The sequence below is a fragment of the Triticum dicoccoides genome, chromosome 7A, assembly GCF_002162155.2.
Source record: "Triticum dicoccoides isolate Atlit2015 ecotype Zavitan chromosome 7A, WEW_v2.0, whole genome shotgun sequence".
Classification (NCBI taxonomy): domain Eukaryota; kingdom Viridiplantae; phylum Streptophyta; class Magnoliopsida; order Poales; family Poaceae; genus Triticum; species Triticum dicoccoides.
In genome coordinates, this window is record NC_041392.1 from 587,042,296 (window position 1) to 587,057,425 (window position 15,130).

The 15,130-nt window shown below is 43.1% G+C and overlaps 2 protein-coding genes across 2 annotated transcripts in view; one reads left to right on the forward strand and one right to left on the reverse strand.

Moving 5' to 3' along the window:
• The first annotated feature begins 1,274 nt into the window (after positions 1–1,274).
• LOC119329956 (RNA-binding protein 24-A-like) lies at positions 1,275–5,150 on the forward strand. The gene is made up of 8 exons (XM_037603060.1): positions 1,275–1,819; positions 2,321–2,444; positions 3,452–3,578; positions 3,804–3,840; positions 3,921–4,137; positions 4,234–4,350; positions 4,429–4,525; positions 4,622–5,150. The coding sequence occupies exons 1-6, from the start codon at positions 1,562–1,564 to the stop codon at positions 4,320–4,322; spliced, it is 852 nt and encodes a 283-aa protein (XP_037458957.1). The 5' UTR covers positions 1,275–1,561; the 3' UTR covers positions 4,323–4,350; positions 4,429–4,525; positions 4,622–5,150.
• A 934-nt stretch (positions 5,151–6,084) lies between these two features.
• Positions 6,085–15,130, reverse strand: part of LOC119333664 (brefeldin A-inhibited guanine nucleotide-exchange protein 1-like) — a 9,822-nt gene continuing 776 nt past the window's right edge. Inside the window, exons 2-13 of the mRNA XM_037606488.1 lie at positions 14,323–15,122; positions 12,792–13,109; positions 12,260–12,593; positions 11,741–12,163; positions 11,377–11,669; positions 11,024–11,297; positions 9,857–10,359; positions 9,426–9,747; positions 8,944–9,289; positions 8,146–8,804; positions 6,658–7,356; positions 6,085–6,566 (exon numbers count right to left, since the gene is read on the reverse strand). Coding sequence (XP_037462385.1) covers positions 6,748–7,356; positions 8,146–8,804; positions 8,944–9,289; positions 9,426–9,747; positions 9,857–10,359; positions 11,024–11,297; positions 11,377–11,669; positions 11,741–12,163; positions 12,260–12,593; positions 12,792–13,109; positions 14,323–15,122 — 4,881 coding nt within the window. The 3' untranslated portion in view covers positions 6,085–6,566; positions 6,658–6,747. The remainder of the gene's footprint in view (positions 6,567–6,657; positions 7,357–8,145; positions 8,805–8,943; positions 9,290–9,425; positions 9,748–9,856; positions 10,360–11,023; positions 11,298–11,376; positions 11,670–11,740; positions 12,164–12,259; positions 12,594–12,791; positions 13,110–14,322; positions 15,123–15,130) is intronic.

Here is a 15,130-nt window from a genome sequence, read left to right on the forward strand (position 1 = left end):
ACGATCGACAATTTTAGTATGAGTGACGAGTAATTACCAACGAGATTAGATCAATATATGTACTTGTTCCCTTCTATACTCGAATTCTGGCTCCGCCACTGATTGAGATGTCTAGTTTTGTATCACCATCATATACTAGTATTTTACCGAGTGGCATTCCGCCCTGCGTGCTTCATTTTCTAATGAACGATTATTCCAGCTTTTAAAAGGGAAAACTACATGTGCTTGTGTACTACTTGATAATTGTACAGCAATAGTATTTCTTATTAAAATAACAATATGGTCTTTAGATACATAGTAGAGGCGCACCACCATAACCACGCATTAGAGGAAAAGACAGACGTCTAGGGTAATTTCCCGAGCTAGGCAACTGCTTCGAAGTGAGAATTTTCGACACAGATCATTCCTTCAGTGTAGCAATCAACTAGATCCATACTGACATAGCTTAAGCATGGCTTGTCGTTTTGATGCTCACGCAATCGCCATCGCCATCGCCGACGAGGTGGGGAAACCATGTGGCCATGGAGTCTGGGTTGCTCTAGCAACGGCTATGGTAGTAGGGTTCAGCCTAGGTAGGTGTCTCATTGGTGGTGGCGAGGCGCCAAAGGTGTGATTGGCATTGGCGGAGGGCGTGTGGAGCTTTGGTCAAGGCTGAAGGGTCCCGCCTTTGTCTACCTTTAGTCTAGGTGGTCTTTGACAACATCCTTTTGTGTTTTGCTCATATGCCTTCTTCTCTGTTCGACAAAGCACCATCAATTCCGATTTCGTCGAGAAGCTAGTGAGATTAGGCCTCTATGTTCTTATCTAGACGAATCTGGGATGGTTGTTGTCCAGCCCTCCTCAGCTACTTTCTTCTCGTGTGCTAGCGAACGTGTTGCACGATCCCTCTCTCCATTCCCTCGCTCGAGCTCTAACATCATGGACGGCGATGGTGATCTGGTTCTCAGTTTGTTGTTGCTGGCTTCTTCTAGCTCCGACCAGCGGCTTCTCGGGCGGCGCTGGCTTCAAGGATGTTCCGAAGATCACGGGGTGACATCGAGCTTTGCTCACGTTCGACCCCGCGAGTGCAGGAGGAAGACGACGTCGGTATAGCTCGTGTCACTTACGCCTTGTCCTCCCTGAGTTTTTTTTTCTTTTCTTCTTTTTTTTTGAAGGGTTCTTTTCTTCTTGTAGACAAACGTATTGCGGGTGGAGAGCCATTTCGCCGGGAGTCCCATCCACAAAAAGCCCAAACCGGCCGCCCCCAGTTGGCCTTGTCCTCTTGCTCTCGGCGCGTGATCCTCCCCGCTTCGTCCCGCACCAACTTCCCCACTGGCCTTGGCTTCTCCCTTCCCCCCCTCTCCCTCTCCCGCTCCCGCTCCCGCCTGATTTTACTAACCGCTTCCGCCTTCCGGGATTATTAGCGCGCGAGACCCACCGCTATAATAACGCCGCTAGCGACTACCCAGTGGCTGCTTAACACGACACGCATCGTGCTTCCGCCTGGCTGTTAGCGCGGCCGGCTACCAGCTCAGCCCAGCCAAGCTAGGGTTAGGGTTTGCGGCGAGCGCATGCGCCTGGGATGATGACGCCGCAGCGGTCGCCGGCGGTGATGGCGGGGGGAGGAGGGGGAGGCGGTGGGGGCGGTGGCGGGACGCCGGCGCTGCACTACCTGAGCGGGCCCTACGGGGACACGACGTACACCAAGGTGTTCGTGGGGGGCCTGGCGTGGGAGACGCGGAGCGAGGGCCTGCGCGCGCACTTCGAGGCCTACGGCGACATCCTCGAGGCCGTCGTCATCACCGACCGCGCCACCGGGAGGTCCAAGGGATACGGATTCGTGAGCACGCCTTCTTCTTCCTCCCTCTGTTCTCCGCTTCTTCTTTTTTTTTTCATTTTCGAGCTAGAGTTTGTGAATTTTTGGCCGGCGATTTGTGGGGATCAGGGGTTTGTGGTTCAATTGGGGTGCTTTGTGGCCTCCAACGGTGGTGATCGGCCTGGAAGGCTTGTGAATTCGGGAGTTTTGCGGTACTAATAATAGTAGAGCAAACTTGGGGAGCTGGTTGCTTTGGGGCGGTAACAGGGAAATCATTTGACTCTGGCACGGCGATTGATTGCCAGGCTTTGTTTTTCGTGAGACCTAGGGTGTCCATGTTGGAACATTTTTAGCTGCTTGGGAAATTTTTAGGCCTTTAAATTGGACTAAAATTTACTTGTTTCATCATGAATTGCGGAACTATTTCAAGTGAATGTCGAAGCAATTTTGTTCTGGGGAAGGAAATTTGGGGGGATGTGTTTCATGATGTTAATTTGTCTTAATTTTGTGTGGACATGCAAACAGGTGACCTTCCGGGATCCAGATTCGGCGAGGATGGCCTGCATGGATCCCTATCCGGTAATTGACGGGCGGCGTGCCAACTGTAATCTTGCCATCCTGGGGCGACCTGGACCAGCTGTGCCTTTTGGTCAGTCTCTGACCTGGTTTTCTATTGCCCCAATTACAACTTTTTGAACTGCCAAATATCTGTTGAGTTCTTTCCTGCAGCTTAATATTTTGACCAGCTGGTTTAATTTAAAGTCAATGCCTGTTTCCAGTGTATTAGAGTTGCCGTAATCATCCCATTTTCTATCATTTCAGAGTCTTACATTTTTGGGCATGCCTGTTTGTTTCAATTGCTGCCTTGTAACTCACGGTAGAAGAGAATAAAATGACTTTTGTCACTACTCATGAAGTTAATGTGTAGTCCCATGCCCAATTCTTCAGTGTCAGAAAGCTAAACTGCAAAAATGGTTATGGGCTCAACAATGAAAAGAAATGTGAGTTATTTAAAACAAATAAAAGAAAGAAGCTTGAGAGCTACTAGTCATATGCTGTTTGTGAAGCTTTAGTGCATTACTTGAATGAAGGGAAGATTAGGTAACAGACAGTGGACTACTCATGAGTTGGTGGGTAGTAGAAAGTGTAGGACAATCATATTGGTTTTTGGATAAGGAACTCTTTGCCTACAAGTCAGACATCTTTTGCATAGTTTGCAACTTGTGATAAAAGATGTTCATGATCACAAACACAAACACAAACAGTTTACCCAAATGTAAGATCTTTGCTTCTGATGGAATGGCACTTTTACAATAGGAGGTTGTAACATTTGCTAAATTAGCTTGAGAAATAATTATTGTATTGTACCACTATTAGTTTTCTTGGAAGATCAAAATAGGCAGACTAGTACGCATCCAATGGAATGGCCAAATTTTATGTTGAGATATTGCTCCTGGTCGATGGACACTCATAAAATGTTTGTGCTTTAAATTTAAAATTTTATGAGTTTGTTCTACATTTATCTTTGGCAGGACCGAGTAAAAGAAATATAGTTATTAAGTTATCTTACTGGTTTATGCTTTTACTTATTTAGGCTCTTGTGTGTATATTCAATCATTGTAATAGTTTTCCTCCTTTTTAATGTGGTTATTATAGGACCTATAAGGCCGGTCATTCCATACAATGGAGGTGCGGCGGTTCCAGGAGGCATGTATGTACCAAGCCCAACATATCAGCAACCCCCCTACAACTACTCGCAGGCTCTTGTGTATCCCCCTTATGGGTAGGTTAGCAGTTCATTCGATGCATCGTTGGCAAAGATCATGCACAGCTAACGATATGATCTGTTAGGCTGTCTGGCACACTGATTAAAGCTGTAGCTAGTCTGGAATTCTATGCTTTACAGCATTGCCAGTCTATATGATGTTGTCGTGCTAGACTATCTGCTTATTTCCAATTGAACAGCCTGTCTACTGCAAATAATAATCCGTTGTTTTTGTCATTGCAGGCCATCAACGTATGGACCCGAATACTTGTATCCACAGGTTGAGAACTCGTCCATAACTTTATATATTGGTTCTATTATTTTTGCTTTTGCTAATTTATTATATTTTTAGCTTTGTAGAATGCCTATGGTCCATATGTTGGACAACAGTATGTCCCGGTGTATGGTGGTCCCAGAACAGTAGGGCCAGCGGTTTACCCATATGGGCAGTTCGGCCAACCTGTGCCAAGTGATCATTCTTATTCACCTGGCTATGTGCCAGGTCACCTTCTCCCACTATCTAATCAAAATGCTGCAAATGCGCGTGCATCAGCGGTTCAGCAACAATATCCTCCAGGTAAGAAATCAGTTGATGATGGTTGACAATGTCTTGTACAGCACAACTACGTTGTATTCTTCAAAGTTCTAACACATGCCTCTTTTGCGGAAACAGGAGCTCCGCGCCCTCAGCAACAGCTCTTGCTCCCTGCTCGCGTGCAACAGTTCCCACCAAACAACGTCTCCGAACAAATGTCGGGATGACAAAAGGGATGCCGGTGACAAATTGGAGGTGCGTTAGCCTTGGTCAAACTGTAACTACAGTTCCTGTCTGTCCAGCTGTTGTGACATCCAGCCTTCCTTGTTGCAGGTATCCTCTAGTCTGCAGCAGGACTAAGAACAGCAGTACTGCTAATTGGGCGGCGTGCTTCTTTTCTTGCAAACTGTTTTCTTTTTCATTCTTAAAGGTTGGTCATTACATTGATCTTAACATTGACATTAGCTAGCCCTTTTACTTGAAGTGCTGCCTGGGCTGAATTATATAGTTTCTCACTCTATTTCAGGTTGTCCTTATCCATGGTTACTTGCAACACTTATAATGTGAATGTTAAGCCGCTCCGTTGGATGGGGCGGGAAGCACAGAGCAAGAGCTGGAGAATGAAGCCACTCTTGCTCTGTTCAGTCAGTGTCTTGTACATTCCCCATCCCCTGCAGGAATTCTGATAGCTGGTGGTCTGTGCCTGGGACCAAACTGGATGCCTGAAAAGGAGTTCGGACATCCAACCTGTGTATAGTAGTAGTAGCTCATGTAGGGTTCAAATCTTAGAACAGTTCAATTCTTTCGGTCGCATCTGGTTCATGCTGTGTATATCCATTCTCGTCCTTCTCGTATCATGTGTGAATGTGGTGTATAGGTCCTTCAATGTCATAGTGTCTTTCTGTTGGCTATGTAAATTATTATCCCTAAACTGAACTTGTATATCAGTTACATCACCGTGTAATTAAATAAGGCCAATTCTACCCTGTAAAAATAATATGATTCGTTGCAAGTTGCAACGCATGGAAGAATTGCAGTTGTCTATATGGTTCAAATTCAAATGCTCTCAACAAACAGCTTAGCCTCACCTCCTGAAGAAGTATTGAAATAAAAATGTTTATTTATTCTGGTTTACTTGCACCTTATATCACTCAATTTTCGCCCAAAAGGGCATCCAGGTGATTTATCTGCTTTACTTGCATCCTCAAATGGATGATCAAAGAGATAGTGTTGCAATGTCATTAATTAAGCACATTTACCATATACTCCCTCCGTCTCATAATATAAGAGCGCTTTTGACAATGATCAAAGAGATAGTTTTGCAATGTCATTAATTACATTACAACAGTGTCAAAAACGCTATTATATTATGAAACGGAAGGAGTACAATGTTAAAGCAATGCATATGCTCATCTTATTCAAGACTATCCGTCTGATGTCGAACATGGGGAATTTTATACTTCTCTCACTACGCTGCAGCATAGCCTCTTAAAATTATGGCCAACTACAAGTACATGGGGTGATTTCAGACGTAAGGGCAAAGCAGTGATTTCAAATCCAAAGATTGATTCTACTCCCTCAGTTTTTTACTTATTATATTAGCTTTGTCTCGAGTCAAACTTTGTAAACTTTGTCCAAGTTTATACAAAAATTTCTTAACATCCACAATACCAAATCAATACCATTATTTTCATATCATGTATATTTGTTATTGTGGATGTTTCGATTGTTTTCAATAAACTTGGTCAAACTTTATAAAGTTTGGCTTAGGTCAAAAATAACATGTGGAGTAAATAAAAATAGAGGGAATACTTTGATAGCTCTGTTCACAAATATAAGATGTTCTAACGTTTTAGTGTGTTTGTTCGCTCATTTTGGTCCATATGTAGTCCATATTGAAATATCCAAAACGTCTTACGTTTGTGAACGGATGGAGTACAAGGATTTGGCAGAGTTGGGAAATTTTTAGGCTCGCAACATATTTTTGTGTGTGTCCTCCAAGGCATCCGTGTGCCAAGGTCCTCATAGCTCATCTGCCTAAACAACAGCTAACCACTGTAACATCTCATCCGTTTACATGAACACTGCACTATGTTTATATATTAACAAAAAGAATTACAAACACAACCTACTGTGGATCAAATCATAAGAAAAACAGGATATTACAAAAGCAATCATACTTCAAATGGTTTCTCTAGTAACACGGCTGATGCCGTGGCACGTGTTACTATATACAGTTTGCCCCCAGTTCAAGGTGACGCTATCGATGGAATGGGCGCACACGAAACCCTTCTGCATTACAGGGTCATGAGAAATTACCTCAGCGCATACCAGGCTCAAAAGAGTGACAAGTCATCAGGAATGATCCTCTGTCTGGCCAAATGTTCAGATGATAGAGCTCACTGGCTGAAGTGGATGTAGGCAAAATGTATTTTCCTCTTTATACCTGATATCTGGACTAGTAATATGCACTGCAAAAGTTAGGACATACACAGATCAGAGTTGTTGATAACATATGTGTAGCACAATATGGAAGTGGTTAGAACTAGGGAGAATCTTGACCTTGAACTCCAGGATCCTGAAGGAAGGGCTCATTCAGGATGTCAGAATGTTGTCACAAAATTGTGCGCCTAGCAGGACGGGAATGTGCCATTATACTTCTATCATAGGGCCTATTGATGATTTGAAGATTTTGTACAGCGCGTGTTGAACATCTCCAGAGCTATGCTCGCAGCGAATCAGATCAATCAACAGTGGGAAAAAGCGGGGCAGTACTCTCCTAAATGAATTCTTCTCTAGGTTATGCAGTAACTGCATCGCTAGAAGAACCAAGGGGGTCCTAGCAGACAGCTCCTCTTGCTTGGCAGCGCCCAGTGGCACTATGCAATGTAAAGTTTGATTGCCATGAGAAGCTTCATCAGATGGTCCATTCCCGGCGCACTTCAGATATGTCCGCAGTATTTTCTCACAGGTATCAAGTAGTCGTGATTCTATGTCCATGTCTTCCGATAAGAATGGATACCCATGGAGCACAGCTTGGAGAAGCTTGAGGTAGCTTTGGTATGTCTCGTTCTCGAAATGGACAACTGCTGGCTCAGATGCCTCCAGAAGGGAACATGATTTATGGAATTTCATCTGTAACGAAGAGTCTGAGCTCACTTCACTTGCATGAGTTGCAATACTTGATATCATCTCCAAAAGAATGCTAATGTGCTCAGCATGAAGATATTTTCCCTGCTCCTCGTACAATTTAATAATGCCCTGTGTACAAGGAAAAAACTGAGTATGGTGTGGGAAGAATGGAAGAGAAAAAGACTTGATTGTCGGGATCACTACAGCACAAGATATTAGGTATTAGCCAGTAAAGGAAGATATTTGATAAGGCTTCAGAGCTTACTTCAACACAAGAACTGGCACAATAACATCTGTAAGGTAGAACCAAACTGTCCCATATAGCCATAGAGGCACTTGGACCTAGACACCTAGTTTGCTTTAGAAGGGTGCCTTTGGGGGAAATGGGAAATCACTCTATTCATTGATCCTCAGAACCCCCTATTATCCTAACAATCTCCTCTCTTTGTCCTAACAACTCATTATTCTACTCTGCTCTTTCAAAAGACGGTGTCTAATTGAGGAGAAAACCAACTAGGCACTAGCTACTAACGCTTCCGGATTCTAAGACACCTGTGCAGAAAATGAGTCAAGCCTATTCCAGTCCATCTAACCAGATGCCCAGAGCCAAACTGTGTAAACGATCAAATAGGTCCTTATATGTTTTTGCATTTTACCATCCAAAAAGGATCTCTAAATCAAAATTAAAGCATACACGAGTATGAGTGTCTTAGCAAGATAATGTACATGAGAGCAGAGTGTTGCTCAGTTGGCTAGGTGCACGAGTAGAAGACAAGGCCGCCTGCATTCAGTTCTAGCACTCCACAGTTGGCTCACAGTTGTCTCCTTATATATTAAAAAAAAGAATAGGCGCTGGTTCCCATAGATCTAGGCAAGATAATGTACATTGGTCCAATTTAATTAACAAAAAGCAAGTACCTGAACGATTAAGAGGATTAGGGCCATATGATTTTTCAGTTTGACAATGGCGTAAGAAGTTGTCTCCATATTAGCTTCATCTTCATCGTTACTATAAATTTCATGATCTGAATAGTGATCAGCTTCCGAATAAGATTCCATTCTATCTGGAATGTCGATGTCTTGCATCATCCTTACAATTTTAGAGAATGCAATAAAGGTTTGTGCTGATGATTCTTTGAAGCAGAGAAGAACATCCTTCCATTCATCCTTGGAAAGTTTACTGCCAACTCCCTCCACTAAACGTAGCAAAGCAGATACACCGATGGTAGCAGAATGTTTATAGGGACTTCTGATAAAATATGCGACAATGGATGCAACTCTTGCAAGTTCTGGCCGCATCACGTCAAAGAAATCAACAAATAAACCCACTAAAGATTTCACTGCCAATGTTTGTGTTTCAAGAGTTGAAAAATCACCCTCGGTGCCGTTTGATGTTAAGGTCTGATCATTAACCCTAGACCTTTGATTGCTAAACAGAGGATAAACAACAGACTCTAATATACTGGTCCAAAAGGACTGCGAAAAGAGGTGCCCATGATCCTTCAAAATATCAAAAAGCACTCCTACAGCACTTTTCCCAATGGTCAGCCTTGGATCAGTTGTCAATCTGGCTAAACCTGAAAAGGCAAGAAAACCAAAAGGAAAAAATAAATATTTATCAATTAATCTTAAAATTCTTTATGTTTTCATCTAACAAGGTTCACACTGCATATAAAAGTAACTAGCACTTCCGCAAATGAAGAAATAATGTTGTACCTTCAAGGAGAGGAACCCAGAAGGAAACATAATCATTCTTGTTCACAATGGCATTTCCTTCTGACATGTCTGAATTCCTGGGTCCATCGGCACCCTTATCTTGACAGACAAATCCTTCGTCGGCAAGTTTAACAGCACAGAATCGGAGAAATGCAATAGCGTTGAGACTGGCCTCACTATTAAATTGGCTACTTGTAAATGCAATAAGGCATTGGACACAATCTGTAAATGTTGTGGCATCTGTCTCGGTTATGTATCGAAAGTAGTCACGGACAATTCTTTCCATAGTCCCAAATGCCACTAGGACAGTACTCTTCGTATCATCAACCGCAGCAGAAGTAAAAACCTGTACATTGACAAAAAAAAACAAGGCATAACATATGGTAGCTTTATTTTTCCTGGACGGACCACACTAACTCCAGATGTGAACTTATCCAAGGCACTCGAAGTAAACTAAAATTAACCAATGAAGCAATACATACCGTAAAAACACCCTTCCAGCCAGATTTTATGTTGTTAACTCGACTTAGGACCATCTGTGAGACACATCGAACAATTAGCTCACGCACTTCTGGAACATTACTCTTCTGCATAACCACCACGAAGGGTTGAAGGAACTCATTTTGAAAGTTATAGTTTGCCAGTTCCTCTCTTTCCAAAAACTTCATTGCTAGCTGCCTTAGAGAGTCCATTACGAACATTGCAACAGAAAGATTTTCTAATAATCCGACAGACACAAAAAATTCTGATAAAACTTTCCAAATTCGAGACCACACCAAACGTATGCGGTTGATATTGTAATGCCTGCACAAACAAAATCCAGTATTAGACTAGCTAAGATTTACCGAGTCATGGCTGTTGTATGCTACTTAACATTGTTGGTTTTATGTGTGGATCTCAAGAATTTTCTTACGCGATCTCTACTATTTTTGTAAGGCAGAAGATACGAGGATCTGACGGAGACTGCAACTCAGTCATTGAGACCTTGCAAAGAGCTTTCACAAAAGCAACAATGGCATCACTGTTTAACCTTTGACTATGGGCAAATATATGATTCAACTCAACAATGCCTATCTGGTCCAGCAAATTTATGTTTGATATGAAACTATTGATCTGTTCAGGAGTAACCAATGGTGAGGCACTGGTTTTTGCAACAGTGCTATCATAAGAACCCCCTCTAACAGCAGCCATCACGGCAGGATTCTGAAGAGCATTGGCTCTCTTTGAAGGTAGAATAGAAGTAGACATCTGAGTTTTCCCTTCTGACTCAACCATAGGCACTGTCAGAAATGAAGCATCAGTAGGTACTCCTTCTCCAAGCAAATGTAAATGTTCAAACCGTGATAAACATGTTAGCACGTGCTCCCAAGCTTCCTGCAAGTAATTTTCATCTTCGATTGCGATAGAAATTATAGCCTGTCAAGAAAAAAAAATCAAGTAAATACATCATTCAGCCACTTTGAAACTGTCAGATATGTCTAGCTGCTTACTGGTAAAGTATATCAAGAACAAAAAATGGACTTCTATCACCAACATTGAGTATACCCTCACAAAAAAAGGATTGTTCAACAAGAATTGGCATATTTAACAGCAATCATTTTTTTGAAAATAACATCAAGAACATAATCCATAAAAATCATTTTTCAGATGGTTCAAATTCCAATGTGCTCAATGTCAGAAGTTTTATTATGTTCACTAAAAATCTCAGTCGCAAAAATCCTGCAGCAGCACTATTTGTAGGTGAGCAGTGGGTGGTTGCAATTCTGACCCTCACTGTGTTGTAAGTTTGTAGTTTTCGCTTTCAAGGAGAGCACTGAAACACCAGAAGGCGTAAAAAGACAGTAGATTATATAATTACATTAAACACCAGACGATATGCAAGATATGGAATTTGTATAAGCTGGTGCGACCATTTTGCAGACAAGGAGAATGGCAGCAGTAAGAATTTGCAAGTAACAAGCTAGAATATATACAATCCAAAGATTCATAGAATCAAATAAACCTAGTTTCGTAAAACTGATTAGATAAAGGAACATTTTATAAATTTCACAAAAGCAATATGCTTTCATTGACATCCTACCTTAACAGCGTCGACATTCTTCTGTTTCATGTCTGCAGCAGAATGGAGGGATGTGAATTTGGCTATGGATGTCAAAAAGGCATCTCTCTGTGTCTGCAGGCACATAACAGAGGTGACATGCACTGCCGATCTTAATCCAATTAAACACTGTGATGTGGCAGCCTTGTCATCACTTTGGTCAAGAGTCACACTGAACGCAGCCATCATAGGAGCCCAACAGGCCTCCATCATGAACCTTAAAATGGTTGCATCAGCAACAATATAAAACACAGACCTGCATGCACAAGCTTAAGTTCATAAAGTATCATTCAACATATAAGTATTCTAAGAAAGAGAAAATATGCTGATCTTACTCTGATTTCCCATGCTTTGCTTTAAATTTCTCATGTATGTGCTTAATGAGCAAGTCATTTGCGCCGTGTGCCTTGTCTTCTGTCAGTCCCCAATTGACAAGGTTCATAATGTTGTCTAAGCCTAGAAGCTTACTTACGCTGTTGGTTTGCTTGGTTTGTGCAGCTGAAGAATCAGCACTCATTTTGATCTCATTGCTAACGATTTGGTCGTACAATGTACTTAAGTAAGCTTCAGGTAAATCCTTCCCATCATCAATTCCCCGGTTATTGCGCATAAAATCAGCCTTAGACATCTGCACACAAAAAATCTCCATTATTACATGTGCACCATTCCCAGATGATAACATAGGCAGATTTGGCTTGCCTTATCCTTCACCATGACACTGTGAGCATCAGTGTTTAGCAAGATCACGGAATAAGCAAGAATATAAGCGGTATCTGCACTGGTAAAAACATTTGGGTTGCATTTACAGAAGCGTTCAGCAAATTTTTCCATGATCCTGTCAATTTTCTGTGCTTCCCCTGGTAACCTGAAACCTCGCAGAAAGAATCTAATTGCCTCACCGAAATCCAACCCTTTAAAGTTTAGTGCATCCACATAGGCATGCATGACTTTGAGAGGAAACTCGTCTCTTTCACCCAAATAGTCTCCAACCATTGTTGCATTTAAGCCAGCAGTGTTTATCAGGAAAGAAGCCACATCTTCTGGGGACTGGCCTAACTTCTTGCTTCGAATGAGAAAGTCAATACCTTTGGAAGGTTTTCTGTTAAACAAGGCAATTCCTTTCTGCAGAAGGAAACATAGGTCTGTCAGTAATCCTTTAAAAGAAATAGTTTCTACCTCAAGAAATAGAAACGGTTAAAAGTAGGCAATCATTTACACCTGAAGTTCTATTTTGTAAGCACGTCGTTGCTCAACTGAAGAAGAATCAGATACGTCAGAGCTACTAGACTCAGATTGCAGATCATAATCCATTCCTGTCCCTTCTTCTCCATTATGCATATTATGATTGTCCACTGAACTTAGTACTTCAGAATTTATAGGGAGAACTTCACCAATTCTCAGCTGCTGGTCCATCCATGAACCCATTGATTTGATAACAGTTGCAAGGCACTTGACAGATTCAATTCGAAATGTTTGGTCTTGTGCAACAGTTAGTGTCGTTGTTGATCCATCAGGGACACCTAAAGCCGTCTTAAGTAGTCCGTTCACAATCCTGTGAACAGCGATGGAATTAAATTGCTTTGCTGTGAAATTAGAAAGAGAACGCCATTTTTTCCAGTAGAAATTGCACATCTAGAACTGTATACTGTACCCTTTGTATAGACTGTTCGCTATATTTGATAAGAACGTAAGAATACAGATGAATCTTATTAACCAACGCAAATCTTCATCAAGAATAAAGCTAGCGTACCTTTCAAAAATGTTCGGTGCATCGACGTCACAATCATAGTTCACAAAGATATCAATAATAACCTGAGGTTCTTTACAAATCTTCACCAGAAAGTTTAGAACTGTCATTTTTTGCAAAAAGCTAGGCTGAAGAACATTTTCAAGAACCCTTAGGACAAGCATAGGAAAAAATATTCCAATTTCCTCCTTCAAACCAGATCTAAACCTTAACAGAAGACCCATAAAAATGGAGCACAAAAGCTGGAAAACGCTCATTGCTGACATGGCACTGTTCTTCAACAAGGATAAACAAAGGTACTGCTTGATTGCTTCAAGATACCTGAACAAGCAGAAGAAAAAACAGTGATATTAGTAGGATGCCCTTTCTAGTGAACCCCGCGCTCAATTCAATTTGGAATGATCAAATGACTTAACCAGCTTCCATTATGGAAATTTTGGTGTGTGATTAGATGAAACATTTCAGTACGAACAAATACTAAATTTTAGATTATTAATCAGCAGTACTGATTATTGTGTTAGTTCCAACTGCCAAGTGGCATCATCAAACTCGCTCCATCACTGACTGTTATCAATGCATAGGCTATGTAGCTCTGATATTCGCTTTTCAGTTCTCACCCACCTGCTTGGTGTCCTTAACGACCTTTTTGTATGCATTCTTTGCTCGGAGAACCACAACGAATTGAATTAGAAATTACTGCAACACAGGCTGACACTGGATAATCTGGTTCATTATTCATCAGTACTAACATGAGGTTCAGGCTCTAAATCAAATATCAATAGTTCTAACATTTAGCATGTTCATGAATTCCTCGATGATCTAGAGCAACAAATACATCATCCAAAGTTCCAAACACAATCAAATTGACGAAACAAGTACCAATGGTTCCTCCATCAGACAAATCCTCATGTGACCAACCCATATGGCAGTTAGGAGTGTTCAACCATGATTTGAACACAAACAGTGAAAAAATCGCCGATCAGTGTTGCGGTTCATTTTCTTTCATTAACCTCATACGGCATGGCAGAGTCAGTAAAAAACATAGTTCAGAAAAGCGCTAGGCGTAAATTGTGCGTTTTGCCACCGCCTTGCGCTTTACTAACCAAAGCGTATGCTTATGCGCAATTATGCGTAGATTAAGCGTAGTTATGCGCAATGCGTTTTGCCAACGCCTAAAGCCTAGGCGTGCTTAAGCGCTCGCTTAAGCGTGCCTTTTTAAACTATGGTAAAAAATGACAAGTGGTTTTCACGGGTTGGATTAGAACCTTTTTGACACCCCTAATAGCAGTCGATCGAGCAGATTACACAGAAACAACACGCCCACAGATGTCATCTATATAGAAAAAATGACACGCTACTCTCCTGGGTTTTTTTTAACACTCACTGTTGGCTCCATCGTCCATTTTAACCTCTCTCCCCTACCCCTATCATTTTGGTATGTTTAGACTCACTGGAACAATAATATTTATGCAAATAGGGAATGCAATAAATTCAGATGTATATAATCAGAAGAAGCATAGCTAAGTGTGCATACTTCTCATTTGTCTTCCAGAACGGCCCAGCATTGTCGACGACCATCCTAAGTAGCTCAAGTGACAACACCTTCCCCCGGAGAAGTACAGGATCATCCGGGTTATCAGGCGTGGCGAACTTCATTGACAGTTTGCAGAGGTTTTTGAACAACGCCAGCCCATCCTCCCTGATCCTGCTCATGCTCTCATCCTCCCCGCCTCTGTCCCCCTCGCCCGGCACATGCGCGGCATCCTCTGGCGCGTCGCTCCCCTCCATCGCCTCATTTATGAACGTCTGCGCCGCCTGCACGACGCTGGAGTCGTTGAGGCTGCGGTCGGAGAGGTCCATCATGTCGGCAGCTGAGACGGTGCGCACGCGGACGTCCATGGCGTCCGCCTCCACGCGCGCGAACACGACAACCAGCACCTGCGCGAGCGCCAGCTTGGCGCAGAGCTGGTTCCCGCCGCTGGCGCTCCCGAGGTACAGGTTATAGCACGCCTTCACCATCTGGCCCAGGCACTCCCCGCGGACGGAGACCGACGGGCACCGCGCGAAGGCGACGAGCACGCGGAGCGCGGCGATCTCGAGGGCGTCGTCGCCGAGGCCGCCGCACGAGAGGACCGCGGCGAAGAGCCTGGAGACCGGCGAGGGGTCGGAGGGGGCGACGTCGCCGAGGAGGAGGCGGAGGGAGAGGAGGCTGGCGACGCACTCGAGGGCGGGCTCGGCGACCTTGGGGGAGCCGGGATCGAGGGCGAGGAGGAGCGCCTGGAGCGCGGCCTCGGCGACGGGGGCGGGGAGGCCGGGGATGGGCGAGGCGGACGGCTCGGGGG

Bases quoted from the DNA above. Each gene is read 5' to 3' on its own strand.
- LOC119329956 (XM_037603060.1), top strand. From the start codon at position 1,562: ATGATGACGCCGCAGCGGTCGCCGGCGGTGATGGCGGGGGGAGGAGGG. The intron at 2,445-3,451 runs GTCAGTCTCTGA...TGGTTATTATAG, and splicing joins TGGACCAGCTGTGCCTTTTG to GACCTATAAGGCCGGTCATT. The intron at 3,579-3,803 runs GTAGGTTAGCAG...TTGTCATTGCAG, and splicing joins CTTGTGTATCCCCCTTATGG to GCCATCAACGTATGGACCCG.